The following is a 26,425-nucleotide window of genomic DNA, read 5'->3' as shown; positions in this document are numbered from 1 at the left end:
GCTGAGGAACGATGCTGCCTTTAGGCCACACATGATAACAGACTGGGGTGAAAATGAGAGTTTATGCAGATATACGTCATTTAATAAATGTTGGATATGTTAATCAACAGCCATTTCACTCGACTGCGGTATGGAAATGATAAGGGAAACCGCGAATGCAGCAATTACCTTTCCCCACTTCACTGTGATCAGGTGTGGAATGTGATCCGTGCACGTTAACTGTAATTGCTGTAGATAGCAGTCATACATATCACAGCTGACCTTAAATGTCACAGGAAATAATGCCTCTGATAATGCAACCATGGAAGTAATGTACCCAACGCAGTCTTCTACCACAATATAGCAGGTATACGGGATGTTGCATTTCCCCCATTGTTCAGTACAAGCCAGATAATTCACTTTGGGGATGAAGGTGAAGCAGCGCTGCCAGATTTACTCCCTCTTTAGTATTCGCTACATTTTGCCTCGTGCTTTGCTCGACAAGTTTAATCTTCTTCAGACGAGGATTGGAGGATTTACCACAGAAGGAATGTAAAGCACGGAACCGAGCTCAGAAAGAAAACGACGAGTAATGTGGGTGGAATATATATATATATGACAAGGAGTTGTCCTAATTCAGACGTGTTTAAATCCGCTTTACACACAAGTATCTGTTGTTACAGATGAAGTGACAACGTCCAGGCAAAGGACATTTAGAGTAGCTACAGAAAGGATACTTACAAGATGAGTCCAATCACCCTGCAGGACAACAACGTCTCTTCAAACGCAGGACGCGGTCGTCCATTTTTATTAGCCCAAAGACTGCAACTGACTGAATTTTAGAGTGACATAAGAGTGAAGAGGAGCCACACCAGAAAATCAGAAAAGTGAAGTGCGAGAGGTTTTGAAACATCCTGTTAACTCATAATGAAACTGAACAATCCACAAGCAACTAAACCTGGTCACCGGCTTGGCTCCCGGCCAGGTAAGCATTCTACTAAATGAACCACGATTCAGAGAGATCGGGGAGGGAATGGAAAGATCTCCCCACGGATACTTTGACGGGAGCCTGAGGCAGACTTCCATCGTAGCTGAACACACTAACGCACTAGTTCTGGCTCCTTAAAAAAGGGAAGAAGTTCTAAAGAATGGAAAGAAAGGCTTAAAGCCCGGAATCCCATTATACTGAAGCTGGAATGCAAATATGCTCACTTAAATGTAAATGCGGAAGAGTAAATGCAAAAAGTGAGTTTGACTATAATGGATTCCATATGATGATGTTATCTAAGGAGCATAAATGTACAGTGAATACATGCTCTCCTTCATAAACAGAGCTGTGTGGATCCGACACAACAGTTGGTTCCATCAATCCCTATTGAGACTGTGGCTCCCTTTGTCCTGTAACATTGTAATCATTTTATGGCATTTCTGCTTTCTCAGAGAAGGAAACCAAAAGAGGAAGACCACGGCCAAGCATCAGGTTAAGGTTAGACCCCGACCAATGAGCCACCAAGGCATCCCAGCTCTAATAAGTGACGGAAATACGAGCGATATCTGAATCCCGATAGAAATGCAGATGAAGAGCACAGAGAGACGAGAATGCAAAGACCAAAAGATGAGGGGGCAGAGAGAAAAAAGAGAGCGAGGCTGCAGCACCAGCACTTTCACACTTGTTTGTGTGTGGTACGGCTCACTGCAGGAGGAGGAGTCTTCTTTTGCCCTCCACGTCTCACTGTGGACACGGAGCGGCAGAGCAGAGTCTTGCTGGATGGTGGGCGTTAAAACAAGCGCCTTTTCAGTCGTGGGACACTTTCCACGATCGCGTTTACCTGTATAGCCACAGATGGTGGGGATGTACCGCATATACTTGTGAGAAAAATAGAATGTGCAAGCAGTGCAACAGTATCCATGTGTGTGCTGTGGCCTGTCACTGTGTGTCCACATCAGACTCAAACAGGAGGGAAAGCTATGGTATCAGCAGACTAAAGCGTACAGCTGTGCTCACTTCACCATCTTTCTCTGTACACACACACACACACACACACACACTTCCTTGATCACTGCGAAGGTGACAAATGGAAGAGCAAGCACAGTCTTCCCAAAAGAGTCGTCACAACAAGAAGTGACATAAAAAGTTACCATTAATAGAAAGGCAGAGCCTGCTTGGTGCAGTTCAAGCGCTAGTATTATTTATGACGACTGAGAACAATCCAGCGCCGTCTCTGCAGCCGATGTCCTAATGCACACAAACATGATTAACAAAAGCAACGACGCATACGCGCCACCACAGACTCGATGACTTTAGAGGAAGGAAGCTATTATTTCCAAGAATGAAAAGCCCTGCAGGCTTTCTCAGCACTCATTAGCTTTACATATTACAGCAAGTCTGGCTGTAAAGGAGACTCGCACATGATAAATCACAAATAATGGACGAGTGCAATGGCTGTATCAGCTCATCTGTGTGTGTGTGTGTGTGTGTGTGTGTGTAGGGCAGATCACTCGGCCTGCAGTCCGATTCTAATCCAAGTCTCGTGATCTGCCTGCTGTTAGTACTCTGCCAGCAGGAGGGGGGGGGGGAAGACGAGCTGCAGTGGCCTGACAGAGATTTTAGAAACATCGACACTCACTCCTGTTACAGGCCCCAAAGTGCACTTTCATAACGCTCATAATGAGCAATCTGTGGTTTACACCTGCCTCCATCTCTGCGTGATGAGTCACTGTTGGTACTTCTGGTGCTCGTGCTGTGTATCAGTTACAGTTCTGGCTCAGAGAGTGGAGTCTGGGGACCTCCAGGAGGACTCAAGGCATCCTTCCCAAGCAACGAGAGGAATCCGTTCTCTTTCAGTTATTTTGCACTGCTTGTTTCTACCACAATGGCAGACCGGCACATTCTGAATGACTCTCCATCATGTGGTTATCCCCCATCAAACAAATATGTATAATTCTGTAGAAAATAAGTCACATCAGAGGAGAAACAATCGTCGCCGTTTATAAGGATGAAGTCTTATAATAACAGCATTTGTAGTCATCTGCATGTCTCTGTTAAGAGGTTTTTTGGTGGGGGTCTGAATTAGTTTAATGAGTATACAAACACTTAACTCAGAAGTTACTTTATCTAAATTCCACATATCCCTTAGAGTTTATCTTTTTTTACTGTATCATTTTGCAACAGCCTCTTCCAGCTCATGGCCACTTACTGCAGGAACAGCTGAGGCAAAAACTTTCGGAAGCTAAAATGACAAGAAGCTGACGAAAAGAAAGTCTCTTAGAATCCAGAAAATCTCTTACCGACACGAGCACTCAACTGTTTACATGCAGAAACATGTGGATGTTCTTATGTCAAATTATACACACACAGGAAACCCACATTATTTCAGAGTCAGCAACTGTTGTTGTATTGCATGTTGCAACAAGTACAACTTCCTATTCAAATCACATACTGTATGTATATATATATATATATATATATATATATATATATATATATATATATATATATATATACACATACTGTATATACATACATACTGTATATATATATATATATATATATACACATACTGTATATATATATATATATATATATATATATATATATATATATATATATATATATATATATATATATATATGGCCACTTTTGTAACTTGAACATGATGAAAGCCAGCATCTCGCGGGCTCCTGTCTAAAGAGTGACTGCCAGCAGCGCCTACCTGCAGATCCGCTCCTTGCAGTCTACAATCCATGTACTTTTCCCACGCATATGACAAATCAGTCTGCTGCAGACTGGCCATTTCGTCCCACGCCTCCAGCTACAACGGCGGTCAGGGCGTCGAGGAAGTCAGGAATGACAAAATCCCTCTTCTGGTGTCCTCCCTGATCCACCAGGAGACTGAGAGAGCCCCGGACAGCAGCCAACGAAGCCCCAAACGACGTCCTGAGTCATTCATAGCAGACGCATGATCCGCCACTTTTAAACTGTGCTCCTGCAGAAAGATACAACGTGTCATGTGTTAGTTAGCATAACACAGTCAGCTGACAAAGTCGCTTTCGCAGTCTGAGATACTGACAGTTGTTTGAGGAGCACTTTAACCTGACTTGAACCGGAAGCTTCACGACGAGCCTGACACACTGTAGCATAACCAAAACATTACGCTCAGCTAGCAGGCTAGCTAGGTGGACAGGGCTAACATGCGTCAAATATTCAAGCGGGTTGAAGCAGTCCATTTCCGGTATGGGATTTAGTTTTCAAAATAAAAGCATCTAACGTGCTCCAGTAGCCTGTTCATACTAAAGATTATAATCTCACTTGAACAACATTAAAACATTAGACGATTAATGCATTCAAACAATGAGTCTTAAGTCTACACTTAAGTAGAGAGGCAATTGTGTTTTTCTTATATTAATACGATATAGATTTTAATATAGATTTCAGAAAGTTGTATTTAAAAAGGTGTTAAGAATTCGTTACAATACAAGACCATTTTCTTTGCATAATTACAAACAACAACAACATTGTAAATACAGCTAAAGCACACTATGCATATGCATGATACAGTAAAGCCTTCACTCCCATAATTCAAAATGTTAAAACAGTAGTGAGGTGATTCCCACCATATCACACCTCTGCACTTTGCAATTTCTTAAAATTGTTGACCCAAAAGAGCTATACCGCTTTTGTATGCCACTTTTTTTTAAGACATTTATCTTTTTCTGCTCTAAAGTGACTTTTCATATATTTTAGGATGTGTTGGCGAACCATCAAATGAGCTGTCCTCTCAAATGTTCAATGTAATAGGATTCAACAATATTTTCTAGGTTTACATATCACAATCTAAGAATACAAACACACTACATTTTATGAACTTCATCAAAACAATAATTTTGAGAAGCAAATGTATTAACACTTTAAATAGCATAAAGCCATACTTTTTTGGGAATAATTGCGTTCTAGTCTTTCACAACAAATTTCCTTTTAAACATTTAGTGTGACGTGTTTATGCGATTCATTTTAACTATGTGCCACAAACGTAATTGTTGTCAATTCACACTTTTCATTGGATTTATGTTACACCTCCAGTTGAGGACAGAATTGCCTCTCTGACAACGTTGCGCTTAATGTTTTATTTTGAAAGTTCTGCTCGATAGTGGTGTATTGTTCTAGCTAGCTTGACCGCAATAAAGCTCATCCATTTCAACCATAATAATTACATAAATACTATATTAACTTTAGAGCCACTATGCTTAATGGGCTCCACGTCCTATTTCAATGAAACGTATGTATTTCAGTTGTCTGGCTAACAATCATAACGTTAGCTGCTGTTGCACCGCATCGCTCTGTGTAACGTTAGGCAGCTGTCAAAACTGTGCAACAGAGATAAACGAACATATCGTTCACAGGCTTTACCAAAATAAGCAGATAATAGGCTGCAGCTACATCTTTCTTACATTCAGAATACACAGTTTTAAGTGAGAATAATTAATTTCCATACATACCTTCGTTTCCCATAAATTAAAGCCAGCTAATGCTAGCCTTCGTGCAGTAGAGACTGGCTATTGTGTGGGATTTCTGCCCTCAGCGATGACTGCAAGACAGTCCCATACAGTCCCGCCCCTTTCCTGAACAACGGCCGAGTGAGGGACTTTACTCTTGTAATGATGGTTAACGCACAGAAATCTCACGTTCATTTTATTGGTGACATATTTTAATTTGTACGTGCTTAGCAACATCTACAAGTAATTAACGTTAGGCCTACAAATATCGTACCCTCTAGTCTATAAAATAACTCCAAAAGACTGATTTATGCGTTTCTATCTGTGTTGACCAGGGCATAAATAATCCTCGCAGACATGTCGCAGGGTCAGGACAGCCCCGTCCGGTGACATGCCCACTGACTTCTATTGTGCTTCCCATTGGATAACAAACAAATAAATCCCCAATCAATCAGAGTTTTGCGATCAGTAATCGTGGTGCGTTTGAAATATTTCTGTAAATCCGATAATACTGGCAGATTCTTGTTATATCAATATTTATAATGTGCCTGCTTTTGGGAGCAACGTGACATGTTTTAATATTACATAGATGAACCACCACACACAATATAAATGACTATTCAAAAATCTCTGTGTGTAGCTAGTATAAACAAGTTTTGACTTCCATCTTTGAGACTGACAGAGAAATTACTTGCAACTATTTTGCTAATTGAGTAATCGTTGAAGTACTTTTTTAAGGAAGCATATCCTAGGTCCACTTGACAATAGCGAGGATTTACTGCTTTTATTTGCCTCACTGTAAACTGAGTGTAAGTCAGACTAAACAAACCATTTCATGACATCCGTTTGTATTTTAGGACCTTTTAATCAACCTTTTAATCAACCTTTTTAAAAACCTTTTTTAGAAAGTTTATAGGCGAGAATAAGAAGCAGAGTGACAAATAATAAAAATGTAGTTGCAGCCCTAATATGAATATCGTGGTTTCAATAAGGTTGCAGCTCATGCGAGAAATGATCCATATTCCGAATTTATCGAGAGCCCGTTAATGCACCACTGACGTATGCATGTGTCTCCCGTATGACGGCAGCGTACTGTTCGGTTGGCAGCATTTGGTTTCCTTTGTCAACAAAGCAGAAACGTCATAGCAGGCCTGGAAATAGTCCAATCCAAATGTCTAGTGGCTGACTCAGTTATTCAAGTAAACTTCCATTTAATTAACTAGAAATGCACGATAATGTGGAAAATGTATGTATAATAAATAGCGATTGAGTTGAAAAATACTATAATTTAAAAAAGTAATTCATGATCAGTCTAAAGGCCAACATTAGTCATGTAGCAATATTTAAAGAATAAATCATAAATGTGTCCTTACACACATTTTGATATGTGAATCTGCCATAGACGGGTCATTTGTTCGACCACGGCAGATACTGGACATACGGTTTACTGTGGCGCCACCTACATCACCACATATGCATTTGTAATGAACCCCACCTAACACACGGTGTCACTATTATTGCTCTAGAACAAAGCAGGCCAACATGTTAGAAAAAATGTTTATTCTTTTGCTGCCCAGCACTTAAACTCGTCCCACCAGCTTGTACAGACACTCGTCCTATTCCACAATAATACTTCAACGAGATAAACTAATCCAAACACGCCACAGTGTAACACAACTGACACCAGATGACGTCATGCACCGCTGTGATGAATTTCACATTAAATTATGTATCCCTTGAGCTTTATTCTTAATCTATGTGCACTCAGGAAAAGACAAAATAATAGTGTTTATATTTACAATTCTCAATGTTCCGCAGCTGTGATTTCATAAAGGGAAATGTAAAAAAAAAAAAAAAAATGCAGATAAGCATAACACTGAGCAATAAAAGGCACAGTAAGGTCACCTCTGGTTTTCAGTGGCATTTTCACCAGCTATAGTTTAGTAATGCTGAGTGGCTCCTAATTTGCGGTCAAACATCCAAACAGTGTCAACTCTCATGGCACAGCCGTCCCCCCTTTTCAGTAACCGCTGTCTCTCTCCACGCAGCCCACACCCACCGCGTTGTTGGGACATTTGCAGGAGCGGCCGTTGGGGGTCGCTAAACAGAGGTGAGTACAGCCCCCGTTGTTCACGGCACAGTAGTTTTGTCCTGGAGGAAGTAAAAAAAAACAACAACATACAAACTCTTATTAATGTGGGACATTCCAGGACATTTGTATAAATCATAAGCCAGCGTAGCAAGGAACCGGCAGGAAACCGTCTCTTCACTGTTAGTTCAACAGATATACACATACTTAGAGGGAACACATAGCAAACTCCAGATGTTGGAGGCCCCTCTCCCTTGACTCCACATTCCCTGGCTTTACGCATGCAGCCTTATCTAGAAGAGACGAAGGGGCCTGGTGCTGCGCAGTAACATCAGTCATCCCTTTACTTCATGATGAATACTAGCTGCAGAAAGCCTCGTGTTGCTTTCAGAAGCTGCCGTTCTTCTTTTTTCTGCATTCAGAGTCCTTTACAAGAGGGCACAAAACTGGGCTGCTACGTCCGGAAGAGTAGAGGGAATGGATAATAAGGCTGGCTCAAAGGTAGCCCCCTAAATGTACAAGGGTCAAGCTATTTCTAGGAATGGCTCTTTGTGGGACTGGGAGTGTTTTCTCAGTAATTGCTCGGTAAATAATACAATCAGTAAACATTTTTAAGGCTTCAAGAGCAAACATTTTAAGGGGAATTCACAGGGAAGTACTGTATATGGCCCTGTTCCCAACTGCTATGTTTACCTGACGGACACTGTGCGTAGGCTGTGGCGATCCCATATATCTTGGTCCGTTTCTGAGGCTGGAACTCGTCTGACTCCTTGCCCGAATGGCGGTCCACTGCAACCACGGCATCCCTGTCGTGAACACAATAAGCGCAAGAGTTTAGCGATCCGGGAGGATCCCAGCTTGAGAAATGTGAGCATCCCCTTGCCTCCCCTTGTGTTTCGTGGAAAGTCTGTCAAGAATGAGTAAGGGTTAGCGTAGCTTTCCGAGCCATAACTGACATAGTTTGAGTGCCTCCCCCACCGCCACCTCTCAACCTTCTCCAGCAGGGCTACAGCCTCGCAAGATCAGAGGGAGGCCCTGGGCAGGTCACTCACAGACGCTGAGGTGGAGAAATTGCAAGCAGCTGTCACTTTTTAGGATGCTTCCTCACCCTGCATACACACACACACACACACACACACACACACACACACACACACACACACACACACAAATAGACACCCCAACCCCCGCATTTTTGCAGTGGCTAACATACAGAATGAGCCGCATAGGAAGAAAGAAAGCTCCACAGTCTTCAGAGAGGTCTGGAAGAACATCAAGGGCCGGTGCTTGAAGGGCGGGGAGCTTTATGACCTCTGACTTAACCTCTCCTTCCTCTACTTTGACTGATCTGAGTTCTTACATTGCACAGTGCACCATGGATAAAGGCTGGATTATATCCTTCATTCTATAAATTCCAATGTCTGCTCATTTAAAACCATCCACATTAAATCAAGGTACTCGAGAACTGGCTAAAGCCCAACCACTAAATATGCGTGTAATAACCTTTAATCATTATCTAGGCATTACAAATGCAAACAAAAAGCATTGTCAGGTTTAATTCATTGGAATACTTAAGGAATTTTCTTTTAGTTACATCTCCTATGTTGTCATTGGATAAAAAACTACAGAAGTGTTCATGACAGTAGAAGAAGTCAAACCTCCGCCAGTCAGTGTAGTAGATGTTCTTCCCATAAGACGTGATTCCAAAAGGGTACTGAAGCCCCTCCAGGACCTTCCTGCGGTCGCCGTGGCCCGGATGCGTGCACTCCAGTTTGTGTGTGCCTACAGACGAGAGATTACTGCTGATGAGAGGCCAGACATCATTTCATTGATGAGTCATCCGTCTGAAATCTACAGTACCTGCGTCTGCCCAGCAAAGCAGAGAGCTCTGAGAGTCGTAAGTCAAGCCATTGGGCAGGCCGAGGTCGTCTTTGACCAGCACCCTCCTGTTGGATCCATCCATGTAAGAGGTCTCGATCTTGGGGGCATCGCGGTTCCAGTCGGCCCAGTAAAGATTACTGCAAGGACAGGTATGGTGTCAGTTCACCATCAAACTCCACAGATTCTTTGATCAGATCTTTTAAATTACTGGCAGGTTTTAACATAACACTAATTCAAATCGTAATGTTACTCTTCTGTCTGTAAACAGCAAAGTTGTTGCCAAGTTTTCCGTGAGTGCCGGGGACCGACAATGTAATATTTATACAAACACTAATGCTATCCAGATGTATAGTTTAATCTTTTGGGACATATGCGCTTTCGCTTTCTTACCGTCAGTTAGATGAGACGATCAATAACGCTCTCATATCTGTCCTTTCAGTATAAAACTACAGGCAGCAGCCGGTGAGCTGAGCTTAGAATAAAGACTAGAAGCAGGGCTCTGTTCAGAGGTAACAAAAGTCATTTAGTCACTAATTACTATTTCATATCTCGTTTGTTTAATCCGTACAAAAAAAGTGTTGTTCTATGTGGTTTGGATATCAGAGTATTATTGATCTCAGCAAGAAAGCAAATAAGTGTAATCCCAAAAATGTTGAGCTATTCCTCTAAATCTGAACCTCCTATCAGACAATTCTACTTTAAAAAGTTCTTTCAAAACTGTAAAAAGTTACTCAGCGATTGGTATCTGAGTTGCAGTTTGACGAGTTTAACGAGCAGGTAAAGGGTAAAAGTTTTATGTGAAACAACACCCACCCATTGGGAGGGTCGGTGATAATAGCGCGAGGGTTGACGAGATCAGAGTTTATAATGACGCGACGCTGGGACCCGTCCAGAGAGGCCACCTCGATGTGATCCTTCACGGAGTCCGTCCAGAACATAGTTCGTCCCAAGTGGTCGATGGCGATACCCTCTGGGCTGTCCAGATCTGTTGAGAGGATACATTTTGCACATCAGTTTCTTTGTCTAATGAAAGCAGCCTCCTGGTTGACAGCTGGCTGAAAGTTAAAGTATAAAAATGAAGTGTTACCTGATCTAATGACTGCAGTGGGCTCTCCCCCCTGGATGCTGGCCTTGCTGATGGAGGGAGATGTGATTTCAGTCCAGTAGACCATTTTCTCCACACAGTCATAGGCCACGCCGATGATTACCTTCTCCTGCGGAGGGGTCAGCAAGCAACAATCTTTGAAGTGTACTTTTTTTCAAACAAGAGTGGTCAGAGATAAAGACACGGAGCAGATGCTTTTTTGTTTTTTTTACGCTAACGTCTAGACAGAAATCCAAAACAGAGTCTCACACAGAGAGTGAGTAACTCGGCCGGGCTTCCCACCAGCTGCTTTTGGAAATAAGCGCAACAAGAAAGTGCAGATTGCAATTCCAAAGATGTCAGACTGATGTTAGTAATTAGGGTGAATGTCACCATGTGCCTCCAATAAAGTGCAAGCAGTGAATGCATGAAGCAGATGGCGAAATGGCAAAGCTCGAATTTACGTGTTGTTACCACCAAGGGAGCGGCTGCTGTAAGAGGCTGAGCTGATGTTGCATACGCAAATGAGAACCGCAAACAGACTGTAGCTATTTTTTGATTGTTTTCTCTAGTATGATCTGAATCATCCCACATACCAAAGAAAACTGACTTGACATTGTGCCCAAGATGAACTTAAGAGTTGCTATCTTCTTAAACTTAGATATTCACTGTGAAAGATTTCTTCACTCAGAAGTGCTTATTGTACAGCTGTGATCTTTGAATCAGCATTTGTCTGTCGCGAACAGACATAAAGCCAGTAAAAAATATAATTTTTTTGATACGTCATAACACATTTTCATGAACAGAAAAGCCTGTTAAAATGTCTCAGAACAATGTTGGTAATTTCGAGACACTTACAGGGAGATGGAGGACGGCCTTGGCATCGTCCTTCTTCATATCATAACCTTCCAGAGGGATGTAATCTATCCTGCCGCTCTGGGTGAACAGCAGGTGTGTTCCTTGAGGCAAGGGCTGGACGCTGGGTCGAGGGGTGGGTCCAACAGGTGGTGGTGCCACACCAACATGGTCGATACCTACCGGAGACAAACGCTGACAAATCAAGCCTTGTGGAAGGGGAACTAACCCCAAATCAGTTTAGCAACGGAAACGTTTTCTGGTCGACAAAATCCTCTTCAAAGCGGAGCTGTAGAGTTTTGTTAGAGTTTGTGGCTGCTCATTGGTCATGCGTGTTTGGTCTTTTTAATACACAGTGGGAGACACTGTGGTCCCTTGTTGTCAAGCGTTGACATGAGATGTACTCACACATTGGTCTGCTGCCAGGCCCGGAGCGAGTCCCAGGGATCTCCTGCCCGTTTCGGTCCACGCACCAGCACTGTCCCGTGCTGCCGTGGCACTGCGTGGGTTCGTAGACACCGTTCTCATCACATGATGGGATGTACTGTCCGACGGGAGGTCGGGGGCCCCGTGGACCAAACTCCGTCGCACCCTGGAGACTGTCTCTGTGGGTCTCGCATCGTGTTTTTGTTCTCTCTGTAGTAAAAACAAAAAAGAGCTTCAGAGTGAACACAGTTACACAGCAACATTGCCACAAACGTATTCATAAGCTCATTTATATGTCCTGTTGTATCCTGCTTTAAATTCAGCTACAGTAATCCCTTGTAAGGCATGACAAATTCCCTTTGCTATCCAGAAGAAAATGAAAAACAGGTTCCAGCTGGCACCAATATACTCTGGCGGGGAACTCATTTCCAACTCCTCGTGCCCAAATGGGAGGAATAAACAATGCTTAGAGTGAAAATGATCCGTCTTTTACTATTATTGATTCTGCAACTGAATCAAAGAAAACAATGACCAAAACCGGCTGAACTCCCACGGCCGATTTCCCAAACTAAACTTGCAGCAGCAGAGGCTGAACGTTACCAGACAGGATATGACAACGATGCACTGTTTGAGTTTGGGTTTGCTTGTCAAAAAGTGACGGCATTCCAAAAGACTTACCTGGAGAGCAGGAGAAGCCGTCGCCATGGGAACCCGGCCTGCACTGGCAGGTAAATGAACCCTGGGTGTTATAACACACGGCGTCCTGATGACACCTGCCAGGCTGGCACTCGTCTATGTCTTCAGGCAGGAGAGAAGAGGGCGAGGAGAGAGAGAGAGAGATGGAAGAATCAGTCACAGACCGTATAAAATATGTTACGCATGTCCGATTCTGTCGTGTCCTTTTACGGTCGGGGATCTACATTATGATCTGGGTCAGCCTGTGCCCAGCAACATCGAGCAGAGGCATGGAAAGAATGGAAACTATGAATGAGTGCTGCTGAGGACCAGCCAAAAAAACTAGACGCCGACTCAGGACCGACCATCTGCTTTTCATGTTTCACTGCTCAAACGCTGCAGATGCATTTTGTAAGCAATCTCACTTCCCCCGGTCCTGAGCAGATGGTTTAACAATTATAGCCTCAAGGTCCATGTGATGGATTTGAAATCTGGACTACTGGATTGGATTTTTCATTTTGCCTGTTGACTAGAAATACTTCACATTATTATCATTAACATTAACGTTAAATTCACATTTTAAAAACATGTCATATGATTTTGGATTGAACCACGCCATGCACGCAGCCATTGGTTTCTTGTTTTTTGTTGATCATCATCACATGATAGGGCATTTGCAAGGAGGGAGGGTTTTCACAAATCTACTCGTGAGTTTAACAAAAGATGCTTTGTCACTCGATACCTGAGGATGAAAATCCAACAACATTTTCATTGCCAGAAGCTCTTATGATCTATGTACTATGTCCTTGTCAGCTCATGTTTTATCTTCCTCTACGATGATCGTCTGAGTGACAACATCGCTCATGATTGCAAAGCTTTTTGGCAGCAAACTCTGAAATCTCTGGATTCACATTTTCCTCGCAGACACCAACAAGTACAAAGCCTGTAGTGTTCCACAGGTATCATTACAGACTTTTACAGTTTAATTAGAATCAGTTCATAATTCAATTATTAAATAAGCATTTTAAATCACCCATGAATAAACTGCAAGATCATTTACATAAACCAAATATTAATTAGGTCTTATTATCCTTTGTTTAAATGATAACTAAATAATTTGATTTTAAAATGTAATTGCAGTCTGGCCAATCAGAGCTGCTGCTTTGTGTGTTGGATGTCATGTAATTTGTAGGCACACTGCTACCACATCTGTGTAAGTTTAAAGAGAAGTCTTAAATGGCGTACAAAGCTCAAATGGCTACAACAATTAGTAATTAACGGGCTAAAATGTGCAAAACCACGTATACAGTTCTGTAAGTGTAATGTCAGGATAGTAAACGCTAAAGCTATGTGCTAACAGTAATTGGTTCTAATATACCATGAGCACTGTATTTTACTGTATTTGAATTAGATGCAACAATGACTCTTTAATGTTGTGTATTCCGTAACATTTGAATAGATATTCTGTAACAAAAGCATATATCCAGTGTCTCTACGCAGTACCTTGGCAGACTCTACCATCTCCTATGAACCCTGGCAGGCAGGAGCAGATGTAGGACGAGCCTCCGGTGTAGCTGCACTGAGCGCGCTCAGGAATGTCACAGTTATGGGTTCCTTCTTCACAGGCGTCCACAGGTTGATTAACCTCTGAGGAGAAGAAGAAATACTCTGATATGAAATGACCAGACATCACATAAAACTCTGAACAGTTAAACGTTTGTTAAATTTTGCCACAATGCTTTTTGTCATTTTTATTGAAGTGAACTTATCTTAGGAATAGTTCAATATTTTGGTATACGTATATATTTATTCACTCTCTTGCCGAGAGCTAGATGAGATCGGTACCACTCGCATGATAGATATAAGGCTTCTCCCAGCAGTCGGCTAGCTTAGCGTAGCATAAAGACTAGAAATAGGGTGAAACAGCTAACAAACAAGATACAACAAGTGAATTCGTGATCTTCAGAGGTGCTGGTAGGCAAATTTGTTAACTCTCTTCTAACTTAAGGCAAGAGAGCAAATAAGCCTATTTCCAAAAATGCTAAAAAAAAATGCTGTACTATTCCTTTAATATATGTAGGTTACAGCTGGGGACATACAGCTGATGACTAAGTGAGAAAAGAATATTGAGTCACTATTTCACGTGACTATTTGAAGAACTGTCCTGATGTGGTGTGATGGGTGTATTATTTGACCTGGGCCTGATGAACACACACGCACACGGACACATTGTGGACCTTAAACCCAAGCACACTTTCTACTCGATAATCTCTGAAATGATAATGCCACTGCACCAGTCAGTTCAAGGTTGTATGAGTGTCATTATGTTTACATGTGTTTTATCTGGCTCACCCTGGCCTACTTGATATGTTCATGCATTATATTACAGTTTATGTCTGAAGCTGCACATCCCAGCTACCAGGTGAGATTTCTGAAATATATAATTGTACCCGGCAGTGAACAGACAATACTTACCAGTGCAGGTCTGGCCATCATTGCCGAACCGATAACCATCTACGCATTCGCAGCGGAAGGTCCCGGGCTGGTTGTTGCAGATGGCGTGGAAGCCACAGATCTGAGGATTCTCTCTGCACTCGTCAATGTCTGATAAAGAGAAGAGCCAATTATCATATGCTAATAACGGCAACCGTGTTTTAAGTTTGAGGCTCTGAAGTCGGGATTTGGGATCAGTGTCCTTCATTATCAGATGGAGATCAGAGGAGAGAGCTTGATTAGGTTTCTTAATTACAAATGTTTCAAGATAGCATCTGTCTGAGATACTTCCTTCCTCTTTTCACTGCATGTGCCTCAGAGCTCTTCCTGTCCGGTCTCGCATACAAAAGACTCATGGTTGCATATAGAGCATGGACCGCAGTATATATGCTAACCTGGTCTGGGAGTATGGGAGACTTTGTTTCCCATGTGATACTCCCTCTGCTAATTGGTTAGATCGCCCAGTTCCCCTGGAAGGAAGGCTTTAGAATGTCTGGGTTAATCAAATGATGGCTCCAAACAGACGCGGAAACTGTTTGAGTTAAAATACATTAATGGTGAGAATCTTTATTGCCAAAAACAATGGAAACAAAGGTCCTTTTTTCGGGTCACATCATGTGTCATTCTTACCATAACATGTGCGGCCATCACCATTGAAGCCAGCAGCACACTCGCAGGTGAACTGATTTCCCTCTCCGGGTCGGCACACGGCGTTGGTGTCACAGCCGTGTCTTCCAGTGAAACACGGGTTCTCCTCTGGCTGCCCTCCTGGGAATTAAGGGAGTATTTTAGGACAATCTTACCATTATAATATCAATTCATGTGATACCATGACAAAATAAGCCATAACTTTTAATAAAACCAGTCCTTGGTCAGGATGTAATACTGTATGTTGCACTCCAGGAAGGAAGTGTGCGCAGACCAAAACAGGAAGACAAAAATAATCTCCATGACCTCACCGTTGATATCCCCGATTTTGTTGCTCATGGCGAACCGGATGAGTTCATGATCAGCATTGTACAGGACAAAGACTTGGTCCACGCTGAGCATCTGAGTTGGTTTCATGTCTCTCAAAGACTCGCCATGTTGGCAGCTCTGGAAGGTGATGGTCTGACGCCACTGGTACGTCCTGGTGGAAGTGGAGCCATCGAGCAAGCTTACTTCGTAGTTCCGAGTGGAAGATGAAGTGATCACTGGAAGGTGTGATAGGCAGGTAAGAAGCAAGTAGATGACTCGTTAGTCTTCTTAATGGTTTAGTTATGATTACAAAAGCAGAAAAGAGGTTTGGACAAGTGCAAAACAACAGGAGAAACAAGCCACCGACATTTTCAATCAAAACAAAGTGAGTCTCTGTTCAAGCTGTATCTCACAGTTGTTGCTGTACTGGTAGACCTCAGAATAAGGTTCGATCTTCACGGTGGAGCCACGAGGCACCTCAGGGACCCGGCCTTCCAGGGTGGTGCTCACCGCCAGGTGGTCGTGCTCATCGATGCCTTTGAACTCCTGCCTGATGGTCAGCTTCTCATTCCCTGGCAGAAAGGTCACCTCAGCCTGCCGTGTGAACTCCCCCCCTACAGAGGACAGAGAAGAGGAGGTTAACTTTAAGACCCTGGCCCTGGATGAACTTTGGCTCGCCGCCTTCTGTCACAGCTGAAGTAACCTGAGGGGAATTCAGCTGGACAGAGTGAGTAAAACTGCAGCTGTATGGCAAACCGCTTGTAGCAGCGTTGACATTTGTTTACAGAGATTTAGACTTCCTGAATATTCAGTTATGTCATTTTCTAACCAAGCGAAGCATGAGAAAAACACACGAAAAGCTTCTCGGCGTCACAGATATTATTTGGTGCAGTTGTAGAAATATTTCTCTCACCAATAATGCTGAAGCCATTCCTGAAGCCAGGCTGCTCCAAAGCAAACGCCCACCCAATCACACCACCAAGGGCCGACAGGGGCAGCAGTGAGGGTCCAATGGTGTTAGGGATGTCACTGATGGCCACGTAGGAACGGCCATCGTTTACCACGACATATGAGTGGAGGTCGTTGCTGGTGAACTCCACTGGAGAAGCAGAGTCGCCCACATACACTTTTCCATACACTTTACCATTCATCCTCTGTGGCTTTCCTGCAGAAACAAACCAAACACCAGAGCTTAACACATACATTTTTCCCAGTTTGCTCAAAGAATTTCAGGAGTAACGTTCGTGTAATGGTCAATTATATAATACACTGAACATTTAACTGAGGAAAAAAATACAGCTGAAAATACAAGATCTTTCGGGTGTCTTAAGTGTGTCACATGAATAGGATATTGAGCTGGGGAACATGGTACGATGGGGACACAGATAATAACAGCGTCACAATATGTCATAGTATTTTATGTTTACTGTTATTGCAACTCAAAACATTAGCTCATAGAATGTGACAAGAAACTGTCAAAAAACATTGCCATGGGCACATATTTAACCGAACCCATTCCTCTCCATTTTCTTGAAGCAGTAAAGAATGAACAAACACTTACCCTCTGCAACACACTGTATCCCATTGCCATAGAAGCCAGGTCTGCAGTTGCAGCAGTATCCACTGGAGTGGTCCTTGCAGTCAGCAAACTGGGAGCACTTATTCCTACTGTTCGCACATGTCCCCAGGTTGTATGAGAACACTGAAAACAAGGAGAAACATGGTAAGAATGTGGCAGGAACGGCTAATTGATTAAACACCTAGAATTTTCCAACTATGATAAGCAAAGAGCCTTTGAGACTTTCTCTAGTGGACTCACCATCTACATTTATATCGGTGTCGTCCACCACCAAGACTTCTGGGTTGCCAGGATGATGTGGCTGGTACTGAATTGGGTGGACTTCGATCTGCACCCTCTCTGGCTCATAAGGAGGCTCCTGCTTTATCTGTCCGTTAGTATACACAGTCCTCCTTGCATCAGCTTCCTCCTCATCCCCCTCAGTGGGCGCCTGTGGCGTGGCCTCGGTGGGCAGGTCAGTGACCTCACCTGGAGCCACGTTGGTGAAATAGGGAGATGTTCCAATCTCATACACCCATAAACCCCGCAGGCCAGAGTTGGTCTTTCTATAAGGAGAAAAGAGACTTTTACAATCACTGTTCTTAAAACATTATACAAACACAGCAACACAATGGCAGGAAATGGTTATTGCTGCCATTGGTGGACTTACTCTGCTAAATCCGTGATGGAATCCTCGTCATCAGTGGCAGTGCGGTAGTATCGCCCCTGACTGGAAACCCGGAAACCCTGGACCAAACCCTTACTGAAGCCAGCGTGCATGACCGCACTGCCGCCTTGCACGGGGGTGGAGGAAAACTGCATCCCGTCCCTTGCATACAGGACAATAGCGTACGATGCAGTCTCCAGGGACGCAATAACCAGCTGGAAGGTGTTTCTCTGTGTGATAAAACATTAGAGAGTACGTAAATGACAAGTTACACCACGGATCACTTGAATTACCATGTGATGCTCACCTTCTTGTCAATGCCATCTCCTCTGCTTGGAGGTTCATGGGTGGCGACATTAACCCAGGTGACCACCACAGCATTGGTGGGATTGACTTCGGCATCCTCGGGGAAGGCCCCGTTGATGTACTGGGCCGCTCGAGTTAGAACATCAGGACTGGAGTCTTGACGGAAGAAAACTTTCCCCACACCATCACTTGTGTCCAGGTCTCCTTGCAGAGCTGCAATCATGCCGAAGTTTGGGGGCATATTGCCAAGATATGTCGACTCGCTTGTTGGCTCTGCTGTGGCAACGAACCCATTGGTGTTGATCTGAAATTAAAAGCTCAAGTTAGTCATGGGGATAACAAGGAGTGAGATGACTGTGACACTGTGTGGCCGTCTTTATAGTAACCAGGATAACAACACATGAAGAACTGTTTCACATCAGAGGTGAACCCGGTCCAGTCTGACCCACTTTGATCTTTATTCCACACTCATTAGACTAATGATCCGAGTCAGCTGCCATGTCCTACAAAGGCTCTAATGAACAAAGAAGATGCCATTTAACACAGATTTCACACACTTAAGGTTTAACATGAACACATGCAGGGCTTGCAAATAAAGACAAGCTGGGCTCTTGTCAAAAACACACACAGTGCACATGGGGTTCCTTTCCAGAGCAAAACGAGAGCACTATTGCTGGCCCGGGCCACACCGTTTCCTGTCCCTGCCCCTTGACGAGCAGCCCCAGAGAGCCCAAAGATTGCACACTAATCTTCATTACAGAAACTTCCTGCCAAAATGGAAGATAGAGTTGGGAAACTGATCTCACAGACATGGTGCAGAGAGAGATCTTTAAGGTTTGTGGGATATGAATCACACTCAGAAGGAGACGATGAAACCTTCTAATGATTAGATAAAAGGTATTTTTCTATAACCATGTCTGGTGTTAAAGGCATTCCTGTTCCCCTTTAGGGCATAGACAGTTCAGGGACTGTCTCGTAAATGAAAAAACAAAAATCTTCAGGCCATATTGACTAACTTATAACTTATAAGTAGTCAGCAGTTGGGAACCCCCCCCCAGATTGATTTACTCTCAACCTCAGGCTCATGTGTTAACCACAACTTCCTGCCTCAGCTCATCTCCTCTAATAGATCTGCTCCCTGGGTGAGATTGGATATGTAACGGTTCCATTAGCGACAAATTAAAATTCACTGATCAAAGAGGAAGTAACACAGAAATAATGATTACTGCTTCATCGAGTATAGGCTAAACTAACTTTATTAAAACTAAAACACCAACAAAGCTTCATCAAATGTTGAGTTCCTGCCTTTCAAAGGAAAAACCTTTTGTACATAATCACTCTCTGACAGTGTATCATCCACATGCAGCACAATTAAACCAGAGATGCAGCACTTTCTTTGAAGAGAAGACTTTGTATGTCCAACACAACGGTGCAGCTTTCAGCTAAATGTTGCTATTGGGTTTTTTTCAAGTCATTTGAAAGCGCCACATGGTTACTGAAAACAGCAAATAATAATCACATGAATCCTCTGAGAATTAACAGACTACCTCCAAAGTCACTCTTTTGCACAGTTTATTATCTATATATTGCTGGAAGTAAATATTTTAAACATATATGTTTGTTTCATGTAAGTATCTCTTAGTTATAAAAGAGATACTCACAGTTATGTGACATCAAAATGTTTGGGTTGGATTGCAAAACAAGGACTCTGGTCAGTGTGTCAACGGTAAAATGATAATCTCAGTGGAAGCCGTAAACACAAGATACAGCAGCCTCTGTGATAAGCAAATCAATATTAACACACATAGTCCAGAGCATTCTCCGCCCCAGATACATTTAGCAACTTCCATGTATTGTTTAAGGTTGTAGCTACTGAACACTTTTCACCATAACTACCCGGGTTTTCTAGGCTATGCGCAATTGCGCAAGATCGTTGGACAGTCCACCCCTGACCACAACTCCCAAGCGTTTGTGTTAAAATGACAATGTTGGTGTGCCAAGTTGTGGTTTGACTTACGAAGATGCTGTCGAAAGTGCCATCGTAAAACAACACTGGCCTGTCCAGTTCAAGTCGGTGCGACTGGTCATTCCCCGCTTCCAGTAACTGGTCCCTTGCGCTTGGACCGAAGGGAAAAAGCTCCCCCCGCATTATGCTCTGCACCGACGCAACGAATCCGAGAAAACTCGCACAGACGAGCCATCCTTGCTGCTGCCAACCCATTGTTCGTGTTTCAGGAGCAGTTGAGCGGTCCTGTGGTTTGTCCAAGCCAGGTTACTGGGAGAGTGACGCACGGGCTCCGCGGAGGAAAGTTCAGTCAAAGTTTTGGCGAAACGTGGGGCGGAGTTGAGAGGGGCGCCGAGAGCTGCAGCTTTCATTAAACCACCGACACTGGAGAGGGAAATAAGAGGTAGCCTATGCTTTTCATTGCATGCTGTTACTCCAACAAATTCCTGAAGTGATGAGGTAATGACTGTATAAGATCTGGCTCAGTTCATTGACATCTGTGGTGATGGCGTTTGGTCCACTTTGAAAAGACGAAACATTGCCGTTTTAAAGGTTGGTTGAGGACAGGAGTGGCCAATGAGGTCACATTCACATCACATCACTGGATTTAAAACCTGACCTGCAGCTCAGTGTCTTAGTATTGCCAAAACAGCAGAGCGCAGCCATCAGTGTTCGGACGATACGGTACTATAAAACACAGGGGCCACTGTGTTGGAGGTCCAAGTGTCTCCAGAGGGACAACACTGGGCTGTATTAGCAGATCTGGACACAGGCCAAGGGGCCATCAGAGCATAGACATCAGAGCATGGACCAGTTACCAGCAACAGAGCCCCATGGCCGGTTTGATTGAAACATTATGTAAAGGAGAACATCACAGAGCACTGTACCATACTAATCATTTGAGGTATCCCGCTGCGGCTATCAGACTGGACTCCAGCTGGGATAATGAGGGGCGTGCTGGTAATATGGTTCTGTTTCTGCCCTGCTAACGGATGCTCAGCCATCCATCCAACACTTTGGTCCACTCATCTGAACAACTGTTGGCCACATTGCCATCACATTTTAATATGAGTATTCATGGTTCCCATGATTCCTCATGATTTGTTGTGACCTCTGACCTTTTGCTTGGCGCTAACATCAGCCGAAAATAGCTTTTGCCAACACTTTGGTCAATGAGCTTTGAAAATGAAATTAGGTAACATATGACCTCTGAATGAAGGAAAATATTCCCCACTAATTAAATATGGACATTTGTAATCCCCAGATAAGAATTAATAATGTTTTTGTGACCCCCTGATCTTTTCCAAAGTCCACCCTGTGTGTCCACCACCAGACCAAGAGATATCAAAACTGAAAGTACAGATTGTGCATCATGGATCCTTCCCTGCCTGGGGACCACCCACATAACAGTATGTGTAAGATTGCCAAAGTGCCCCTGCAGAGCTGAGAGAATGAAAATGCATATTATTTTATTGCACAAAATTACCTTTATTTTTGCTTTTGAAGTAGTGGATATTTTCACCTCCGGCCTCTGAAAAACTGAGTGAAACTTTTTTTTTTGTGTTCTAAAATGAAAAAATCAAAATGAATCGTGTCAAACTGCTGACACCTCAGATCATCCAGGCTGAAGACATGCCTTTAGCTTCGAAGGGTCCTCAGTATAGACATTAGTTAATTTTAAGGGATCACAAGGCAAATAGTTCAGGAACCACAGAGGATGAGAGTTTTTTGTGTCCTCTTTTGTGGAGCTTCTCTCTTGCACCACCCTCGGGCCAAAATATACAATGACCATATTGTTGTGAAACTTACTGGGTACATTTATGTTTCTCTTTAGCATCACCCTCAGGGCAAACCTTCCTTTTTCAGCCTCTCTACTAGTGGGGCTTTAAGATGAGCTTTTCAAACACAAAGACTGGAATCGGAAATAATTTTAATTTTAAAATTTTAAATTTAAGATACCATGCAGAAACATCTATCTGGATGTCGTTGACGGATTTTAAATACTAAGCTGGAACCCATAGTATTTTGGAGAGAGACCATTCATAAGATAATTAAACATTTCCGTTGGTTTCCTTTCTGTTTAATTGTCTCATCTGATTCTGTTACATTATTACCCCCACTTTGAATCCCTCCCAGCCTTTCCATCTTTATACGGTTTAATGGCGCCACCTTCTGATCATTGGTATGAAGTTTGCATTTGTGGTTTCTGAATATATTCTCCAGAGAATTAAAAGGTTTTCAGAGATTAACACAAATGTATATACATACAGTAGCAACATCAACACCATAGATATATATGTATTCGTTTATTTTATTATTTAAAAAAATATGCCCAAAATAATTTTTTCAAATTTATTTTTTTTGAATAGAGAGAACCAATTTATCTGAAATCAGCACAGGAAACAGATTCATAATAACTGCATATCTCTCCATCACTGCTTCTAAGCACGAAGCTAAACGTAGTAACAAAAATGGTGACAGCTGTCTTCATATAATTATAATATCTGTCGATATTCTGCACTTACATGGCGATGCACATACTGTAGGGCCCGTGTTGGACACTCAGTGGCTGATGGGATATTTTCCTCGGGGCCAGTGATGTGTTGAGTGAGTCTGTTATCTCTGAGCGTGTTGCCTGGAAACCAGCAGTGGACTTGGATCTGATCAGCTTGATAATCAGACTGAAGTGCCATTTTTGTCACCACTCTATTATTCTTTCTTTTTTCTTCACAGACAAAACTGGAGACGTGGCCGATTTGAAGGGCTGGAGCTGAGGAAACTCTGGGAACAAACAACACATTAAATGTTTTGTATCTTTTTTTGACTAAACATGTTGCTTCCATATCTAAAAGGCTCTCGGCTAGGTGTCCACCATTATTAAATAGTGTGTGTTTCCTGAAAACAGAGACGTAAAAGGAAGTACACAATGATGTAATTGAATTCATTTCTCCATCTCACACATTAGAGGCCAACGTTTTAAAGGATATCTTAATAATGTGGCTGACGGTATCCGGCCTGGTGTGGTGCTGGGTGGTAGTGTCCCCGTGTGCAAAAAGATTAACGTTTCACAGCAGTCAAAGGGGAGCTGGAGTGACCTCCATCCTTGGCCTTCCTCATGTTCACATGCCCCAGTCCTGTGAAACACAAACAAAAAAAAACAGCTACCACTAACCATAACAAGCTTCACTGAAGTTTGAGTGCTGATTAGACTTCTTCTTGGATCGTAAACCAAATTGTGCTTCTTTAAACAGACCTGAAGTACTCTTGGTTTGAATTAAAGGGGAACTCTGGTGATTTTACACATTGAGATCAGTTTCTTTGTCATGAGGAGAACTACTCACTGCTGAGCTTTCTAAAGTCCAAGAAAACAACCCTGGTGTTTCCCGGGCAGAGAGGGTCCAATTAAAAATGCTACTGATTTGAATTTGTAGGATCCAGTATTTTTTTGTGTCAAGGCTGGATTACAAACTGGGCAAAGCGGGCCACTTCCCCGGGGCCCCCAGACTCGCTCCTTTGACCGCCAGGACTCCAGGTGGCAATTACATTGTGATGATTAGATGAATTGATCGATAAAAGGTTAATACAGTAATAAAACGCTATAATACAACTTTAATGTATAGAAGTTGATGATTAGGGATATTTTATTAATTCACATGTGTGAAGATAGTACAAGCGCTTCTGGTTAATTCTGTCTGTGGGTTCTTTTCTTTAATTGATAGTTTACAGTGAAGCGAGACAGTGAGAACCAAGGACATTGCGACCACACACAACTCCAATTATAATTTCATTTTGCAGTCACCAGTGCTTTTTGTTGTGCTTTAGCTCCAGTTCTAATATATTTCAGTATTTTGCTTCTCAAATACATTTTCTTTTAATCAACTTAGAACTTGAATTTAATATAAATAATAATGATATAGTACACTTTTAGTATTTAACACTGTGATTCTATCTTTCACAGCAATTTCTGCTACAATACCTGTTATCTTCTGAAGTGATTCTAGTGTTGTGATTTCTTCCTGTTTTTACGGCCTACGCCCACAGTTCGTGAATAACTTGTATATATTGTTTATGAACTCACCAGTGTTGAATGATGGTGATTTTGGATGTGACTATTTTGTCATGCACCTTGATAAAATGAAAGTAAATCTGAGACGCTCTCTGGGGATCAGAGCAGCGGTGGGAAGCCCCATCACAGGGTTAAAGGTACAGTAGCGTGCGTCAGCTGATGCGTAGCGTCACGTAATGAGTGCGCGGAGGGGCTGGAAGGGGGCGGAGGCTGGTCCTCCTCTCCTCGCGCTGAGCTCCTCGCGGCAGGCTGCTCTCAGCAGCTTCCTGCCCCGCCGCCGTCCCTGACAAACGGCTCATTCTCATCACTGATCATGTGCCTCGCTCGCTGGCTGTCTGTGGCTCCGCAGCAGGAAGTCAGCCTTGTTTTCTTTTCTCCCTCCACTTGACAGCCACATTCACAGCATTATTACTTCGCTCTCAACTTTTTTCTTTATTTATTTTTTTGCCCGCGGCTCTCACCTCTCCTTCTGCGGTACGCGACAGCCGAGAGGCTGGCTCTGTGAAGCCAGACACCCGGCGGCCAACACCGGGCCAGAGGAACCCCTCCGCTCCGCTCCCTCCTCCCCACGGTCAGGGAGAGCAGGTTCATGGAGGCCCCGCTGGAGGAGAAGGACCAGTCGCCGATGGACAGGTCCCTGCCTCTGCCTACCTTGAGTCCGGCCGTGCCCACCTACGTCACGCTGGGCCTGACGGTGGTCTACACCGTCTTCTACTCCCTCCTCTTCATCTTCGTCTACGTGCAGCTCTGGCTGGTCCTGCGCTACCGACACAAGCGCTTCAGCTACCAGACCGCGTTCCTGTCGCTGTGCCTGCTGTGGTCGGCCCTGCGCACTGTGCTCTTCTCCTTCTACTTCCAGAACTTTGTCACGGCCAACACCTTGGGCCCGTTCCCCTTCTGGCTGCTGTACTGCTTCCCCGTCTGCCTGCAGTTCTTCACACTGAGTCTCATGAACCTTTACCTCGCACAGGTGAGTTACAGGCCGGGGTGCTGTTCATACAGCCGCAGGGTTCCATGTATGTGTGCCACTTATCCGCACTTGTTTTCTCTGTAATGTGAGGACAGTGTTTGGATTATTTAGTCCTAAATATATCCACTCAAACACGTGCTGTGGTTGTTGTTGTGAGCAGAGTTTCACACTATGAGGGACAGTTTCTCAGCTTAAGTCTGAGTTTAAGAGGAGTGGTATAGCTGTTAGCCCAGAGCAGGATCGTACTGGTTTAGAAGTCCATATGCAACTTCTACATGTATGTGGACACCTGAAACCTCCAGTGCACTGTACAATGAGACAGGGTCTGTCAGTGAAATAAGATTTTTTTTTTTTTTAAATTAGAGAAACATTTTAATTCCAGGGTTTTTTTAAATGTCATAAAACATGTCTGTTAAACACACTTCCTTCATGTGAACTAGTGCCTGAAACCAAAATATAAAATGGCTCCTGGTGATAACATGACATTGAACAGAATACGATCATTTAGAGATAGTTCAAATAAAAACCATTAAACTAGAGCTGAGCTTTTGGTTTAAATACCACAACAATATTAAGAATAGTTTATAACTAATGAGTATTTCCTGCAATCGATTATTCTTTTGATTAAAAAAAGAATAATCATTATATTAATGAAGCTATCTCGGTGCTTTTCACGTGTTTTTTTTTTTTAACCAACCAGCAATTGTTTCACATTTTTGGGACACCTGATTATCACGCTTCATGTTCTGTTAATCAACTACTCATTTCAGCTCTAAATGTGAATACATATATACATATTTTCATATTTAGGTATGTATTGAATTACATATTAATCAACTTGATGTTCAGAGCAATGAACATCAGTAAAACGGGTTAAAACAAAACATTTAACCACAATTTTAGTGACTTTTAAATTAGGAT

The 26,425-nt window shown here is 43.0% G+C and overlaps 3 protein-coding genes across 7 annotated transcripts in view; 1 reads left to right on the top strand and 2 right to left on the bottom strand.

Moving 5' to 3' along the window:
- lyst (lysosomal trafficking regulator) overlaps nucleotides 1-5,590 on the bottom strand; it is a 55,926-nt gene extending 50,336 nt beyond the window's left edge. For all 4 annotated transcript variants that reach the window (XM_076077383.1, XM_076077384.1, XM_076077385.1 and 1 more), the window contains exons 1-2: nucleotides 5,476-5,590; nucleotides 3,693-3,965 (exon numbers count right to left, since the gene is read on the bottom strand). In XM_076077383.1, coding sequence (XP_075933498.1) covers nucleotides 3,693-3,773 — 81 coding nt within the window. In that variant the 5' untranslated portion in view covers nucleotides 3,774-3,965; nucleotides 5,476-5,590. The remainder of the gene's footprint in view (nucleotides 1-3,692; nucleotides 3,966-5,475) is intronic.
- A 1,427-nt stretch (nucleotides 5,591-7,017) lies between these two features.
- The window catches only part of nid1a (nidogen 1a), a 19,709-nt gene continuing 301 nt past the window's right edge, over nucleotides 7,018-26,425 (bottom strand). Inside the window, exons 2-21 of one of the 2 annotated variants that reach the window (XM_076076697.1) lie at nucleotides 22,994-23,602; nucleotides 18,465-18,767; nucleotides 18,161-18,387; nucleotides 17,752-18,056; nucleotides 17,494-17,634; nucleotides 16,846-17,097; nucleotides 16,346-16,546; nucleotides 15,935-16,168; nucleotides 15,606-15,743; nucleotides 14,958-15,086; nucleotides 13,986-14,129; nucleotides 12,486-12,605; nucleotides 11,790-12,017; nucleotides 11,385-11,560; nucleotides 10,530-10,656; nucleotides 10,256-10,427; nucleotides 9,422-9,579; nucleotides 9,220-9,343; nucleotides 8,255-8,367; nucleotides 7,018-7,623 (exon numbers count right to left, since the gene is read on the bottom strand). In XM_076076697.1, the coding sequence (XP_075932812.1) occupies nucleotides 7,493-7,623; nucleotides 8,255-8,367; nucleotides 9,220-9,343; nucleotides 9,422-9,579; nucleotides 10,256-10,427; nucleotides 10,530-10,656; nucleotides 11,385-11,560; nucleotides 11,790-12,017; nucleotides 12,486-12,605; nucleotides 13,986-14,129; nucleotides 14,958-15,086; nucleotides 15,606-15,743; nucleotides 15,935-16,168; nucleotides 16,346-16,546; nucleotides 16,846-17,097; nucleotides 17,494-17,634; nucleotides 17,752-18,056; nucleotides 18,161-18,387; nucleotides 18,465-18,767; nucleotides 22,994-23,413 (3,843 nt within the window). In that variant the 5' untranslated portion in view covers nucleotides 23,414-23,602 and the 3' untranslated portion in view covers nucleotides 7,018-7,492. Of the gene's footprint in view, nucleotides 7,624-8,254; nucleotides 8,368-9,219; nucleotides 9,344-9,421; nucleotides 9,580-10,255; nucleotides 10,428-10,529; nucleotides 10,657-11,384; nucleotides 11,561-11,789; nucleotides 12,018-12,485; nucleotides 12,606-13,985; nucleotides 14,130-14,957; nucleotides 15,087-15,605; nucleotides 15,744-15,934; nucleotides 16,169-16,345; nucleotides 16,547-16,845; nucleotides 17,098-17,493; nucleotides 17,635-17,751; nucleotides 18,057-18,160; nucleotides 18,388-18,464; nucleotides 18,768-20,480; nucleotides 20,938-22,993; nucleotides 23,603-26,425 lie in introns of those variants that run through there. The other variant, XM_076076698.1, reaches the window with a different exon arrangement.
- Nucleotides 24,743-26,425, top strand: part of gpr137ba (G protein-coupled receptor 137Ba) — a 4,415-nt gene continuing 2,732 nt past the window's right edge. Inside the window, exon 1 of the mRNA XM_076076699.1 lies at nucleotides 24,743-25,504. Coding sequence (XP_075932814.1) covers nucleotides 25,124-25,504 — 381 coding nt within the window. The 5' untranslated portion in view covers nucleotides 24,743-25,123. The remainder of the gene's footprint in view (nucleotides 25,505-26,425) is intronic.

The sequence above is a fragment of the Anarhichas minor genome, unplaced genomic scaffold, assembly GCF_050575085.1.
Source record: "Anarhichas minor isolate MPS153535 unplaced genomic scaffold, ASM5057508v1 ptg000058l, whole genome shotgun sequence".
Taxonomy (NCBI): Eukaryota; Metazoa; Chordata; class Actinopteri; order Perciformes; family Anarhichadidae; genus Anarhichas; species Anarhichas minor.
This window is presented reverse-complemented; position numbering and strand designations above follow the sequence as displayed.